At 42.0% G+C, this 15,457-nt stretch overlaps 1 protein-coding gene across 6 annotated transcripts in view; it reads left to right on the top strand.

Moving 5' to 3' along the window:
• The window catches only part of AFF1 (ALF transcription elongation factor 1), a 169,114-nt gene that overhangs the window by 138,619 nt on the left and 15,038 nt on the right, over positions 1-15,457 (top strand). For all 6 annotated transcript variants that reach the window (XM_048848174.2, XM_048848176.2, XM_075127501.1 and 3 more), the window contains 5 exons: positions 3,084-3,178; positions 6,948-7,212; positions 8,854-8,945; positions 10,207-10,270; positions 15,243-15,379. In XM_048848174.2, coding sequence (XP_048704131.1) covers positions 3,084-3,178; positions 6,948-7,212; positions 8,854-8,945; positions 10,207-10,270; positions 15,243-15,379 — 653 coding nt within the window. The remainder of the gene's footprint in view (positions 1-3,083; positions 3,179-6,947; positions 7,213-8,853; positions 8,946-10,206; positions 10,271-15,242; positions 15,380-15,457) is intronic.

Genomic DNA, 15,457 nt, shown 5'->3' on the forward strand with positions numbered 1-15,457 from the left:
CTTGTAGGGATGCCCTCAGTGAGAACTCTTCCACTTCAACAGAGATGGGTGTCTTAGGCCTTGTTTGCACACACAAGTTGTATAAAGCAGTATAGTAGAACCTCAGAGTTACAGAGACTTCAGGAATGGAGGTTGTTAGTAACTCTGAAATGTTCATAAAGCTGAACAAAATGTTATGGTGGTTCTTTTAAAAGTTTACAACTGAACATTGACTTAATACAGATTTGAAATTTTACTATGCAGAAGAAAAAGTCTGATTTTAACCATCTTAATTTAAATGAAACAAGCACAGAGAGTTTCCTTACCTTGTCAAATCTTTTTTTTTTTAAATCTTGTCAAATCTTTCCCTTTATTTTTTTAGTAGTTTCCGTTTAACACAGTACTGTACTGTACTTGCTTTATTTGGTCTCCTGCTGCCTGATTGCGTACTTCTGGTTCCAAATAAGGTTGATCGGTCAGTTCGTAACTCTGAGGTTCTACTCTACAATACCCTCCCCCTGGCAAAGCCCCACCCAAGGATGCAGTTATACTGGTATAAAGATGCTAATACTGCTGTGGCTTATTTCTGTATAGGAAAGGAATAGCTACACCCATACCAAATCTTTATACTGGTATAACTGCATCCATATTAGGATTTGTAGTTGTATATTTATTTGGGGGAAAGAAATCATACCTCTAACTGAAATGATTATACCAGTACAAAATCTGAGTGTAGACCCAGCCTCGGGCCCAACTTCTTCTGGGCTGGTCTGTTCAAAAGGAGACCTATTTTCTTTGTTAAGTGAATTGAAGTGTTCTCTGACAACTATAGTCGCAGCTGTAGGGGCCTAAAAAGCACAGAGAAAGTTAACCCTTAGTATGGTACTTCTGCTCTATAACCTGCTCTGAAATACTGGAAAGAATCTGTGTGCTGCAGATAAAAGAAACAATTGATATATAAAATACACAGTTAATCTGCAGAGCTGGGACTGAAAACCTAGTCCTTCAATACAAAAGGAAATGCTTCTGTCACTTGAGCTCAAGGACAGCTCCTTCAGCTGAAGTAGCAGTAGGTCCTTTAACTCCTCTGAGTGCCCGCTCCTAGAGGATAATGTCATATATACACAGTCAGTACATTACAATATGCACAGTGAGTCCACATGGTGAGTATACTCATCATGGCTACATCAGGGCCTATTCCCAGCTCTTCCTAACTATTCAGGAAACACCAGATTATTTGCTCTCAACTGGAGGGAGAATAGCAGTATTTTTATGCTGTTGGGAAGAGAATTAGCTACTCTTTTTTGAGAGGAAGGGGCCATCGAACACAGGGCACTTTCCCCTATTTTGCTAAGGAATGGTGGAAAAACTTGAGAACCCAGAAATCTGTACTGTGGGGAAGTGAGAGAGAACTCCAGTTTTGAAAGGTAAGTCTGTCTTTTCTGCTCTGTCCCCAGGAGAGCAGAGAGATGAGTGACTTGACTCTCAAGAACACCTTCAGGGAGAGGAGACTAATTAATTTATGTAAAGAAAAAAAAAATTGGCCTTTTGCAATTTTTTGCTGGATTTATTGGGGCCAGGTTGAAAAATTAACTTTCACTGGCTTGCTGGGGGAATTGCACAAGCCTCTACAGAAGAGGTGGGCAAACATTTTGGCCTGAGGGCCACATCAGGGTATGGAAATTGTATGGCGGGCCATGAATGCTCATGAAATTGGGGGTAGCGGTGTGGGAGGGGGTGAGGGCTCCGGCTGGGGGTGTGGGCTCTGTGGTGAGGCCAGAAATGAGGAGTTCAGAGTGGCGGGGGTGAGAGCTCTGGGATGAGGGGTTTTGGGTGCAGGAAGGTGCTCCGGGCTGGGACCAATGGGTTCAGAGGGCAGGAGGGGAATCAGAGATGGGGCAGGCTGTTGGGGCACAGGCAGGTGAGGGCTCTGGAGTGGGGCTGGGAATGAGGGGTTCGGAGGGCGGGAGGGGGATCAGGGCTGTGGCAGGGGATTGGGGTGTGGGGCAGGCTCAGGGTTGAGGGCTCCGGGTGGCGCTTACTGCAAGCAGCGCCCGGAAACATGTCCCCACTCCGGCTCCAAGGTGCGGCCAGGTGGCTCTGTGCGCTACCCCAGTTTCTCAGTTAAGGAGTTTGACAGACTGGGAGCTTGGTGATCTAAAGAGATGCTCTTTAAAAACAAACAAAAAAAAACGGGCCATCAACTCATAAAATGTCCAATCCTGTGAGGTATTGCATACCTTTTGAAGTCAATGAGAGTTGAGGGCAATTGGTACCTCACAGCACTGAGCCCTTTATGAGGTGATGCCCTCATCTTTTTAGAGAGAATCTTCACATGCGTTTGGTTAGTACCAACTGCTATGTGGGCAGGGCAGATTGATTAACTCATTCAAATTTTGCAGTATTTCCATATTAAAATAGTTTTTAAGTTTTTCACCCTTGATAATTCAACAAATATACACACATGATTACCACAGATCTTGTAATACATTTTTAAAATCTTATTTAACCAGCTCTGTCTGTGTATCTCTTTGCCTGAGAAGCTGGTATTTTTTTTTAGAGCATATGGATAATTATTCCAAACATTTTTTTTCCCCCAGTTTCTCCCTGTATCTTATTCCTGTTGAAATGACCTTGGGACAATCTGTGTGGTTTAACTCTTCCGTGTGCTTTATTTTCCTTTTTGGCAAGTGAGGCATATCACAAAATACAATCCCTTACCATTGATGACATAGCTGGAAGGAATTTTTATATGCTTTATATTGCTGTGTATGATTCATATTCATTAGCAACAAAACACCAAGAGCCGATTTAGAAATACTTGCTGTCACAAGCATGAGTCAGAAAATATTTTACCTTTTTCTTTTGCGGCACGGGGGGGGGGGGAAGGAAGTATTTCCACTCCATCCACCAGAATCAATCTCATGTCATTGGGAATTCTTTTCAAGGAAGCTGAAGTTTAGATTAATCAGCTGTGATCTGGATTTGCATGTTGGGATTTTTAGTATTTTTCTTTTAACATTAGGAAATCAAATTTAGCTATGTTGGCCTGCACTTTTACATGTGTATGTAGAGTCTAAGTGGTGGTGATTTGCTTTCAACAGGGAGAAGCGGAGAAAGAGACTGATAAGAAGAAACTCAAGTTGGAGAAAGAAACCAAATCGTTGTCTTCAAGTTACAGAGACGCCAGTAAAATGAAGTGAGTATAAAGATGCCAGAAAAAAGCGTGAACTTGAGCTCTTTTTAAAAAAAAGGTATTGGTGAGGAGTGGCTTCCCCTTGTCTCCCTGCGAGGATGGTATTGCTTAATGTGCTGTATATGCTATCTGAAATACAATACGGTGCAAATTTATCTTTACAACTTGCTGCCAACAACATATGCACATACCTTTAAAATCTGGATTTGAGCCCTTTGGGATATATCGGGCTGTTTTTTGTTTCTTTTCCTTGCTCTCCTGGTTCCTTCCCATCACCTTTCCGCCTGAGCAATCATTTTTATTTTTTGGAAGCTGTGCATGCAGACTTTATACTCCTACTCAGAGCAGTTTTTTAAAATCAGGATTGCAGTGCTTTACAAACAATTAAGGCACATAAACCCTCTGTGAAGTAGGATGGCATGGAACCCATTTTACTGAGGCAGAAAGCAATGAAGTTACTTACTCAAGATCACACATGAGAGTTAGCAGGTACAGCAGGACAGAGAACCCAGAAGCTGTGATTGCCAGTCCCCTGATTGACCAATAGCTCTGTCCTTAGAGGAGAGGCTTCTGGCATGCTATGAACTGTCTTTGCACTCTAAGACTCCAGTCAAGCAAAGCACTTAAGCACACGCTTAACTTTAAGCACATGATTTCTATGGAACTATGAACATGTTTAAAGTTAAGTTTGTGCTTCAGTGCTTTTTTGGATCAGGGCATAAGTGGCTCACCTAATTGTGCTACCTTGTCTAACTTTTCTTGCTTAGAAGAATATTGTGAAGGTTGTGATAAAGAACTTGGTCATCTAGCAGCCTCGGATTTCCTTGATGTCTCTGGTTTTTGGCTTGGTTCTGATATGGAGGCCACAGTTGTCTTGTTAGTGGTGATCACCTAATGATGGACAAAAATCGGGTGTTACTGCTGATACAATTAGGTCTGTCAGCCGTCTTTGATACTGCTAACCATGTGGTTTTGGCAACTTGCCTACAGAACCTAGCTGGGTAGACCGTGTCTATTTTGAGTAGTCCTACTCTTTCCCGTCCGAGAGGTCACAGTTGGTGGTGTTGGATGACTGAACATGTGTTCTAAGTGGCTTGTGGGTTCTGAAGGGCTCTGTTCTGTCACCCTTTGCATATGTGAGGCTGCTGAGGAGAGAATGGGAAGATGTGGCCTGTGCTGTCTTCCGTACGCAGATGACATGCAACTTTCTGGCTTTAATCACACCCAGATAGTGCAGTGTCCCTCCTTTTCTCAGTGCATTGCCAAGATCGGGACTTGGATGAGAGTAGACTAGCAAAAACCTTATCCAGAGAACAGATGTGCTTTTTGGTTTGGAATTTGTTCCTACTTCCATTATTAGGGCAGTTGGTCCATCTTTTATCCAAAACATTCACAATTCTGGGGTGTGTCTTGTACCTTGAGAGTTCCAGCTGGCATTAGTATCCAAAAATGTCGTCTTTCCTCAGCATCTGGCAGTATAGCTGCAACGTTTCTCTTAGATTTGCCAAAGTTATCCATGCCTTTGTAATGCCTCAATGCAATGGTTGCAATGCACTTTGCATGAGTGTAGATGACTTGTAGGCTACAACTAATACAGCCTGCAGCTACCCATCTGCTTGGCTGCATCAGCTGGAGGGGGCCTATAAAACCAGATCTGCACCAGCTGAAGTGGTGTCCTATTACTTTGAATTGAACCAAAAGTAATTGACTTCAGTCTATAAATGTCTTCATGGCTTGGGTCTAGCTATCTGAGCAGACAGCTTCTCTGCAGGGAAAACACTAAGGCAACTGATATTGGGTGAGGTCTTTGCGCTGACAGTCCCTACGTTTAAATGTCTGGGTGTTCGCAGCAGGGCATTATTAGTGGAAGGCCTTCGGTTCTGGAATGTGCTTCTGCCTTGGGCCCAACAAGAGCTGGAGTTTCTTTAGGGCAGAGATTCTCAAGCTTCATTGCACCACGACCCCCTGCTGACAACAAAAATTACTACACAACCCCAGGAGGGGGGATCAAAAACTTGAGCCCACCTGAGCCCTGCTATCCCAGCCAGGGTGGGGGGCCCAAAACTGAAGCCCAAGGGCTTCAGCCCCAGGTTGGGGGCCTGCAACCTGAGCCCTGCCACCCTGGGATTGGGCCCTGGGCGATGGGGCTCAGGCTTCGGCCCTGGGCCCCAGTAAGTCTAACACCAGCCCTGGTGACCCCATTAAAACGGGATCATGACTCACTTTGGGGTCTCAACCCACAGTTTGAGGACTTCTGCTTTAGGGCATGGTACAAGGCCACAACTTGTCTCGTCTCCTGAAGGAGATAGTCGAATGGGTTGGTTTTTCATTTATTTTGGTGTTTTCTTTTGGACTCCAGTCATTAAAGATCATGGGGCCAGATTCCCTGTTCCACTCCAGATGCCTTATACCATTTTGGCAACCCAAAGAAGCTGCAAAGGTAGTGGCCAGTTAAGTGAGGTTTACAGATGAGGTACACAGCTTCCAAAGTTCACTGGTTTTAAATCTGGCCTGCGATGATGAGAGACGCTGCAAACTGATTGTAACTAGGGCTGGCCCAAAGATAAGAATTCTGTTTTCCAAAAAGTCTCTGATATTTGTGTCCATTCACATTGGGATGAAAATGAAACCTCATGAAAAACAAAAACACAACACCTCAGAATGGCCTATAATCAGACCTAATGCCTGATTCAGGGCAGGAACTTCAACCAGGGTGTCACATTCTAGGTGAGTGCTCTGACCATCAGGGTACAGAGTCAAACCCCCCCCCCCCTCTCATTTTGCAATGGAAAAATGTTTTGTCCAAAAGTTCCAAACTAGCACTAGTAGTAACCTCATTCTCTAACTACAGACCAAAACTGGTAAGTCCCTGTCCCTTGAACAGTGGTCTCTATTTCAGCAGTTCTGTGCAAGCTAATTTAACTGGCTAGTCTTCACTTCCGCTTAATTTAATGAAAGGATATGATCTGAGGTAATGAGGAACTCTATCTGATGTTAGGGACAGAGAATGCATTCTGCAAAATAAGGAAGAAGGCCAGTGCTGTGGTAAGCCACTTTGAAAAAACAACGTGCTGTGGTAGCTTGCACCGTTCCCGATGTCCTTTCTCAGAGATTCTAGTCTCTCATAAATCCACGAAGAAGGAAGAAATGGGAAGGTGGCTATGTTGCAGGGTGTTGTGAAGGCCAAGACTATAACAGGATAGAATTCTGAAGAACAAGATAAATTCATGGAGGATAGGTCCATCAATGGTTATTAGCCAGGATGGGCAGAGATGGTGACGCTAGCCTCTCTTTGCCAGAAGCTGGGAATGGGCGATAGGATGAATCACTTGATGATTACCTGTTCTGTTCATTCCCTCTGGGGCACCTGGCATTGGCCGCTGTCGGAAGACAGGATGCTGGGCTAGATGGACCTTTGGTCTGACTCAGTATGGCCATTTGTACGTTCTTATGTTTGCTCTTCTTAAATCCCAAGTCATTTAGCTGTAACATTTTCCTCTGATAACAAACCTGAAATTTTGTCTTTATTGCTGCTTCAAATATGATTTTCCTGCATGTTGTTGACAGTTGAGGACAAGTTTTCTAAATCTCCAGAAAGTCCCTAAAGTTTCCTCTTGCTTTTAATGGATTCTTTTTTAATTCGTCATCTCACATTTCCAGAGTCATCAGCTGAATAAACAGAATCATTACACCATGTAATTCACTATTTTTTTAAAGCACTGTATTATATACCATGAACGCCCTAAATGGTAAGTTCATTTTCCATCTCCAGAGTATCCAAATTTCCATGCGAGACACTGAAGAAAGAGCTCCTGCTACCACCACCTCTGCCACCAATGTCTACTGCGCAGCCTGCCCAGAAGCCAGCCAAGATGGCACAAAAGAGACACAAGGGTGAGAGCAGCACCTGCAGCCAGCTGCCTGCCACAAATAACCGCACTGCCAAGAGCAAGAGCAACCACAAGGATTCTTCATCCTCCAAGCACAGGAGAGCGGAGGGGAAGCATTCTGAACATTCTAAAAGCAACAAACTAGGTGTAAGTTGTTAATGGCAGAGCTTTTCATTCTAGCAGTGAGTGTTCTACAATTTCCTTCCGCAACATTATTCTCTTTTCCTTCATGTTTTTAAAGGACAAGGCATGTGAATGAGTGACGCTATGGGTTTTTAGACAGTGTTTTGTTTTGTTTTGTTTTTTCTTGGTTCCTGTGAGTCTGTCTAGCAAAATCTTGCTGACCAAAAATCAGCATGCTCTCCCCTGGTAGAAAAGCAGAGACTAGGGTGTGAGGTTTCTGATTACTCACGAAAGCTTATGCTCAAATAAATCGGTTAGTCTCTAAGGTGCCACAAGTCCTCCTTTTCTTCTTAAGACATCATTGTTTATTACAAAGTAGCCTACTTGTTTGTTGTTTGCAATGATTTGTATGTTAAAACCCCAGATAACAAAATAAAGCAGAGATTGTGCTGTAGCGTCTTTGCTTTTTCAGTACGTTTGCTAATTTTACTTGCTCATTTACAAAATGCACTACTTTGGCCTAAGTTTTTAAGTTATTTATATTACCTTCTAAGATTTTGCTGTTCCAAAAAAAAATGCCTTTGAGGCAGGACATCTGCTGGTCGAGACTTAAGTTATCCAGCAACTTCTGTTGTGCAGCAGGGACCTGAGCCAAAGCCCAGTGAAGTCAATCGGAGTCTTTCTGTTGGCTTCACTGGACTTTGTAACAGGCCCTCGGTGACCTGTGCGGTTAAAGGCAGTTAACTTGATGCTTTCCATAAAGTTTCCCATCGGCCTTCACCCTACTAGTAAGCAAATAATAAGGAGGAGTAACAAATGTAAAAGATGGTGCTTGGGTGATAGGACCACATTTTCAGTCAGGGCCTTGTTTTTGACCAGGCACGTTTGCAGGCACAATAGTTGCATATGCAAAATCAGTCGGTTTAAAAAAAATATTTTTTTTTACTTGAACTCCCTTTAAAAAGCAGGCCCCTGTTATTGAATAGGACCTGGGTTTGTGCTACTATGTATTATTTCTAAAATTGTTCTACAGTAGAGCTGGTGAGCCTTGTGGCTAGAACTGGATGTTTTCAGGTTATAAAAATCCCAGTTACGTTGCCATTTTTATGTGGATGGATAAATGTAATCTGAGCTTTGTTCATTTGTTTGTTTTTAGAGGGTGTGTGGGCAGTTGCTCTAGCCAGCTTCAAATGTCTGTTTTGTAACTCTGCTTTTCTGGAATTTCAGCAAGTAACTTAAAATCAGCTACTGTTGCCTCATACCCCAAGGTTAAGCTAGCAATGGGTCTGAGTGGATAACATGGGGTAGATTTTATTTGTATCAGACTTCACTGAGAAAACAGGGTTGTTATCAGTCTTAGTGCTCTCTTAGCTCACTATGTCATTGTCCTGCTAAATACAGCTCTAGTTTCAGTAGCAAGGGAAACCTGTTTCTTAATTTCTTCCCCTCAGGAAAAATTCACGTTGTGTTGAAGATTACAAGCAGTAATATAAGAAGGCAAGTTTCCTCCTCCTCTACAAAAAAGAGAGAGAGAGAGAGAGAAAAGAGAATATATTCTGAGACTAAATAATCATTTTCTTTTTTAATTTGGAAACCCAAAGCTTTTAAAACTGCTTTTGATTACAAATTCCTTGACCAGTTCTTCTCTGCATGATGACTTCCCAGGGACCTTCAGGAGATGGCAAAAACCCTTTCCCGGTGCCTTCTTTGCCAAATGGTACCTCCAAGCCAAGGAGACCTCAAATCAAGTTTGAAAAGTAAGGTTTTTCTTTATATCCTCCTTTCCTTCATACTGATCGTGTCATCTTCATTGTCCTTTGAGTACCTTAACTTTGTGCCAAACATAAACTTCTTCCTGTCCATTTCAAGACTCTCTGCATAGTGATACCCCTGCTTAGATCTCCATTCTCACTGCCTCCTGGAGTTGTACCCTTCTCCCAGTCACATCTCTCAGTCACTTCTTATATTTCCCCTTCTGTTTAGGACTTACTTTCCTTGTATCCACATGCTCTCTCTCTCTTCATTCAGATCTCTCCTTAAAACGTACTTCTTTCATGTGTGGTAACCCAGCAGAGACTTGCCCTGTTTTTTATTTAAAAAAATATTTTTTTGCTCCCATTTTCTTACCGCTCTAGTGTGGAGGGCAGCCAGTGTAGAAATCACACATCATTTGGCAAGGAAATCACCCTTCTTGAGAAGTGCCTTTGTGTGCATCAGTGAACATTGTTTTTATTTGGCTGAATTATGAGACTTTGAAAATTGCACTTTACCCTTGAGCAGTGCGATTCGTGTGCTTTTTAGTTCAGGCTGAGAGTAGTCTGTGCAGAGCCCTTCTTATTTCTCTGTTAGTTTTATGAGTACACAGTGAGCTGTACACACTTTGTACAGCAAATACATTAGTCTAATGCATGTAGGTGTATGTGGCCAGAAGCATGCTTTATAAAATGTGCACTGAATAAGGCAGGGTTCTGTAAGAGCCCCGGCCTCATTCACTGTGTATCTTGCATCCAAAGGAGTTTAATGGACCCTGTTTGTCTGGCATACCTAGAATAGTGAATGGTACTACGAAGTGCTGCACATGTAAACCAAAGACTGTAAAAGAATATGTATGCTGTATTATATTTGAGAAGCAAGACAGGATAATGCAATTAAATTAATGCATATGCGCAGGAAGGCAGAGTTAAACTTGCCCTTGCAACATAAAATAGAATTTTCTGACTTTAGAGTACCCAGGAGCGGAACCTGAACATTCTTCTAATGTAGCTTTCTTTTGATGGAATACGGGCCATCCTGTCTATTAGATTTAGACTGTAAGCTCTTTAATAAGCAGGTACTTGACTTCTGAGCATTGCCAAACAGCCTGACAGTATTCAGTTGGTGCTGATTGTAATTTTTTAAGTAATCAGCGTAGCAGCCCATACAGCAGTTACAGCGTCCTTGTGATGTGACATTAAAAATGATACTTACTCTATCTTTTTGTTTTGTCTCTCTCTCTCCTCTCCCTCACTCCTAATTCAGACAACATCCGATGGAGTATCACATAGAGGAGGCCAAAAGACTGAAGCACAAAGCTGACACAATGGTAAGTCTGGGCCTTGTGTGCTGGAAGTGTTAAAAGGTTTTCTAAATAAACCTGCTTACTTATGAAGGTTGGCTTTTTGCACATGTCCCGGATCACAAAATAAAAGGAGTTTATATCAGTGTTTGTTCTTTCCTTCCCACCTAGCCTTCTGTATCTATTGGTCAAGGTACAACCTACTGCTCTTGGGACACATGCCAGGAAATCCTATCTTGCAGGGTCAGCGGGTTCAAAATCGATTAATCCTGTGTTAAATCCAGCTGTCACGTTCAGATCTAGTACACACGGGAGGATGGACAAGATTTGTTTGTATAATTCCCAGTTAAATGAAGATCTTGTCACATTTTTTTTTAGTGAACATGGCTTGTATCCACTAAAGGCAGAGCTGTGTCCAGATTTAGGTCCTTTGACCAGATGTAGAAAATGAATTCTGTTTTGCGGTACTCAAAGTTGATATGACCATGTTCACCCCATACACACTGTACAAGATTAGCAGGTCTGTTTGCTTCCCAAAACTGTCAGAGAGCAGATTGAACAAGCAGTTTTAAGACAGTCTACTGTTTGAAAATATAATTATACTTCTCGTAAACAAGATTGAAATGAACTCTAACTGTGATTATCTGGATTTCTCAGAGGTGTGGTTTGTTTAATAACATGCATACTAAACATACGTTTTGTTCATTGTGATGGTATAATCAAGTAACAGGAGCATTTGTCCTCTGTAATGTATCTGTAAAATCAAAATTCAGGGATTTATTTGTTTTGTCACTTTTAGACACTTGCTAAAATAGATAGACTGGCGGGATCTAGCTAGTTTCTTTCATCTCTGGAAATCCTTTATAAAAAAACACTACATGGACCACAAGTGAAAATTACCTAGGTTCTATCCTCATTCTAATTTCTTCCTACTTTAAAAAATCTCAGCATTATGTTTTAAGATCCCTAGAGTATTTTGCACCATTTAAATTAAATGGAAACTGACAATCCAAATCCTCTAGATGGTTTTTGCCCTGGCTCTAGCTAATGCTTTTAAGGCCTGTTTTTTTTTCTCCTGTTGACAATAATGGAAAAAATTCCATTTAATTCAATGGTGTAAGATCAGACACTTAGTCCCTTAATTTCGCAGAACCAATTTCGATTTGTGTGTATATTAATTATGCCTTTTTATTATTTTATTCGAGCCACAAAACTTTTGCGCCTAAAAATTAAATAGTGGGGTGGAGGGAGGATGGGGGAATAAGAAATGAACTGGTAAAACGTAGTGGATTAAGAAGAAAACACACATACTAAACAGTACATATTGGGTTAAGTATCCATGTATTGGTTGGTTACGCATGCAGTCTGACATAGTATAACACATCCTCTTGCCCTTTTCAGTTTTACTCTGTCCTCTTAAAATTTGCTGTTGTATGGTCTATGGTCTCTTAACAAGTAAAATTATATATTATATGTCATGTTTCCCTTCATATTCTGGAAAGTTGCTGAATATTCTAGCAAGTGCCATGCACTGCTGAAGGTGTACTGTAAAATGCATGAAAATACTTGCACACTGTAACAGAGGGTGAAATAAATATTTGACGCAGACACACATTTTGTGTGTGTGTGTGTGTGTGTGTGTTGAAAGCACTGCTTCTGGTGTAAGGTACGTTATTGCCAACATCAAGCGCTCTAAAGTCATGAGGCTAGCACTTAGAAACAATGATGGACTTAAACGTATTTTGTAAAATGTCATATTTTTGGTTTCTCTTTATTTCCTCCTAGTTTCTGAGCATTTAGGGTGTGCTCGCTACACATTTTCAAGCTTTTCTCTGTAATCATGAGGGCTAGAAATTTGCTTTTAAAAACTAAAAGCTGAGATTCTCAAAATCTCTTGATTCCAACAGCTTGGGGTATCAAGACCATTCCAAATATCTTGAATCTCACAATGGAACAGCAAGAGTTGGTAACACTAGCGAAGCAAGAAGGAGAAGGGAGTTGGAGGTCTGACAGACATGGGTCTATGTAATAAATTTAAGAATACTGATACGTAACCTAGTTACTGAGAGAGACTGTATAACTTATATTGGGGTAGTGAAATGTTTATTACGTGCCTATAATGCTCAAATCCAGTGGGATCTATGCTGGAAGACAACACAATGGCTTCTCAGTTAAGAACACCCAGGCACACCTTTGAGAGAATGGGGCATGCTGTTAGCTTTAGGGATCCTGTACCCTGTCTTCAGCAAGTTGCAAGCCTTGTTTTGCCAAAGCTGGGAGCCTGGAGATCAAAAGTCTAAGCAGTTGAAACGCCCTTCTCGGGAGAAAGGAGGTCAATTGTCAGAAGCTGTTGAGGGAGACAGGCTGACACACAGAGATTCTGCAGAGGGGTTTCTGTGAAGGAGTCGGGCCTTCCCAGTTCCAGGGGATGGTAAGACTTAGGGAAAAGTCGGTATGTGTACAGACTGGTTTATTGTTATATAAGGTGTTTTTTTCCTTCTGAAATACTTTTGTTCTAATAAATAATACTTTGCATTGAGAAGGCTGCCTAGTCCCTGGTTACCACTCCCATTGCTTCTGAAGGGAGCAGAATCACAGAGTCTAGGCAGAAGTTAGATCTGCTGAGGTAGATCATAGGGAACTGCACCTAGGACCCAGTCTGAGAGTGGGAGAATCTCATGATTCTGCCTTCAGAGTGATGATGGTGTGATGTCTGAGACCTGAGTGAGATGCCCCCAAGAGACTCATTAGAATAGGAACTGTGACAGGATGACAGGAGATAGGAGGAAACTGGGGTCGTGATGCAAAGCAGCTGTAAACCTATTTTAATCGTCCAGTATGCTCTAGTTGCTTTGTGCTGCTCCAGAGTAGCAAAAATAAGTCCTATTTCTCCAGTGATTATGCCCATAACAGTACAGAAAATACTTAATAAAATAGCGTTTTCTTTGGGTTTCTTGCTTACAGTGCATGTATGATATTTTTAATTGAAAAAGAAACCAAGGCAATTCCTTGGGGAAAAAAATCTGTTAAAATGAAGTTAAAGTTGAGAGTGCATGTCAGTAATTTAGGATAAAATACATTTCAGGGATGTTAGTTATCTCAGACCAAGCTGATCACAAGTGTACATAGCTGCAAAAAGTGCCTTCACAACAGAGGACAGGTATGACAACGGCATGTGCAAATACAGGTACATTAATTCATGTGAAATTGGGTATTTGGATTTCAACATTTGGTTCTGATTAGACGTTTTTGCAGATTAAGAAAATCCACGGAACTACTTTTCTGTAAAATGCCATGACATAAGTGCTTGCAAGTAAAGATAAAGGCAGCATTTTCTTCCAATAGCAGGACAAATTTCAAACCATATGAAAAACCTATTTTGTAGGGTATTTTTCCAAATACATAATTTGAGAATAAAATGAGGTTATGATGTTCCAAAAGATTATATAATAGTGTTGATAGCAAGCAAAGTACCTATTTATTGCTTAAAATATGAATATATGTTTGACACATGTTCTCTTTAAATAGACATATCAAATTCTAGTGGTGTAGTGGTGTTACATTTTCTGGGCTCTCCCTCATTTAGAATTGTTCTTCTCTTTTCCCAGGGTGGTCTTGCTAAAAAGACACTGGAGAAGTGTGATAGCTGTATTATTTTGTATGACTATTATATGTGTTTCAGTTTAGCTGCTGGATATTGTTCTGGCTGACTGCACAAAGTTAAATCAAAGGAGGCTGCAGGGTGGGAGACAACAAGCAGGAAACAAAACAATGACAGAGATAAGGTACCTCAAAGGAGAATACCAAGAGTCCTTAAAACAACAATGGGTGAACCAAACACTGGAAAATACCTCCCTGTCTAGGGTGACATACCCATTTTTCCAAGGCCAGAGACTAATGTCAAAAGAACACTAAGGGCTTGTCTACACCAGGCAGCTAAATGTCAGCGTGTGTAAACGCTCTTTGTCGGCACTTTTGTTGACAAAATACTTCCAGCCCCGCAAGCAGCAAAACTTTTGTCTTGGGGGGGGTGGTTTAAGTACCCGTGAAAGACAAAAGTTTTGTCAACAACTTGGCAGTGTAGACTAGGCCAGGGGTTTTAAAGGCTCTGGGCTTGAGAGGAAGAGTGGGGGAGCAGGCCGCAGCTTCTTAGGGGGAGAGACTGACATAGGCAATACATGCACCATGGCTGTGGAACTAAGGCAGAGGCTCTGCAGGATGTGCCTGAGACAGCTGGCTCACCTGAGCTTTGAGAGGGGTGGTGAGTTACAGGCAAGTCCCAGACATGTGGGCCCTTTTGTGGGTTTAACCCATTCTCCCTACATGCTGTTGTACCTTTGAGCACATGGACAATTCGCCTGTTTGGAAGGAGCTGTTTTGAGTCACTTTAAACAGATGCTGGTCACGGGCATATAGAGAAGAGTGTCTTGCGGGTACCAATTGCAGTTGGGCCTGTCATATTAAGAGAGTTGGAAATTGGGGGGCTGCCACCCAGAGATCCAGTCCAGGAGTGTTAGGGTGAAACCTTGGGGAGAGGTGAAGGTAGTGGTGCCGTCAGTCACCAGAGGTGATATAAGGGAGTATAAGACACTGCTTTTCCTGTAACCCTGGCAGGATGGTGTGACTGGGGGCTGTTGTAGCTGGTGATCCAGTCTTAAGTGGTGTGAACTGCACAGTTCCACTCTGAAGAATGCAGGTTGAGGCTGTCGTTGGAAAGAGAGCCCACGGGGGAGACTTGTAGGAGAGAACACAGGTGCAGCTCACCTCTTAGATGTCACAGACACTTTTTCTGGGGTCAGAGTTGGAACTCTTTGGGTAATGTTCTGAGGCCAGACTCCCCTCTCTCTCTCTCTCTCTCTCTCTCTCTCCCTCCCCCCCTCCCTCCTTCCCTCCCAACCGTGCATACCTAAGCAAAGAGAAGTCACCAGATATGGCAAAGAATGAATGAAGAACCATAATTTTTCTTGTTGGCTAACCATGAGCACCTTCTTTCCAACAGACAGACAAGGTTGCAAAGGCATTTCAGTACTTGGAGGCTGCCCTTTCCTTCATCGAGTATGGAATTGCTATGGAATCTGATGCACTAACACCAAAATCAGCATACACCATATTCACAGACACCATAGATCTCCTTAAGTAAGTGTAATGCCATTTCAGTGACACAGCATGGATTTTAAAAAAGTTTTTCCCATTTATTATTTGTATTACATTAGT

This window comes from Caretta caretta, chromosome 4 (assembly GCF_965140235.1).
Source record: "Caretta caretta isolate rCarCar2 chromosome 4, rCarCar1.hap1, whole genome shotgun sequence".
NCBI lineage: Eukaryota > Metazoa > Chordata > Testudines > Cheloniidae > Caretta > Caretta caretta.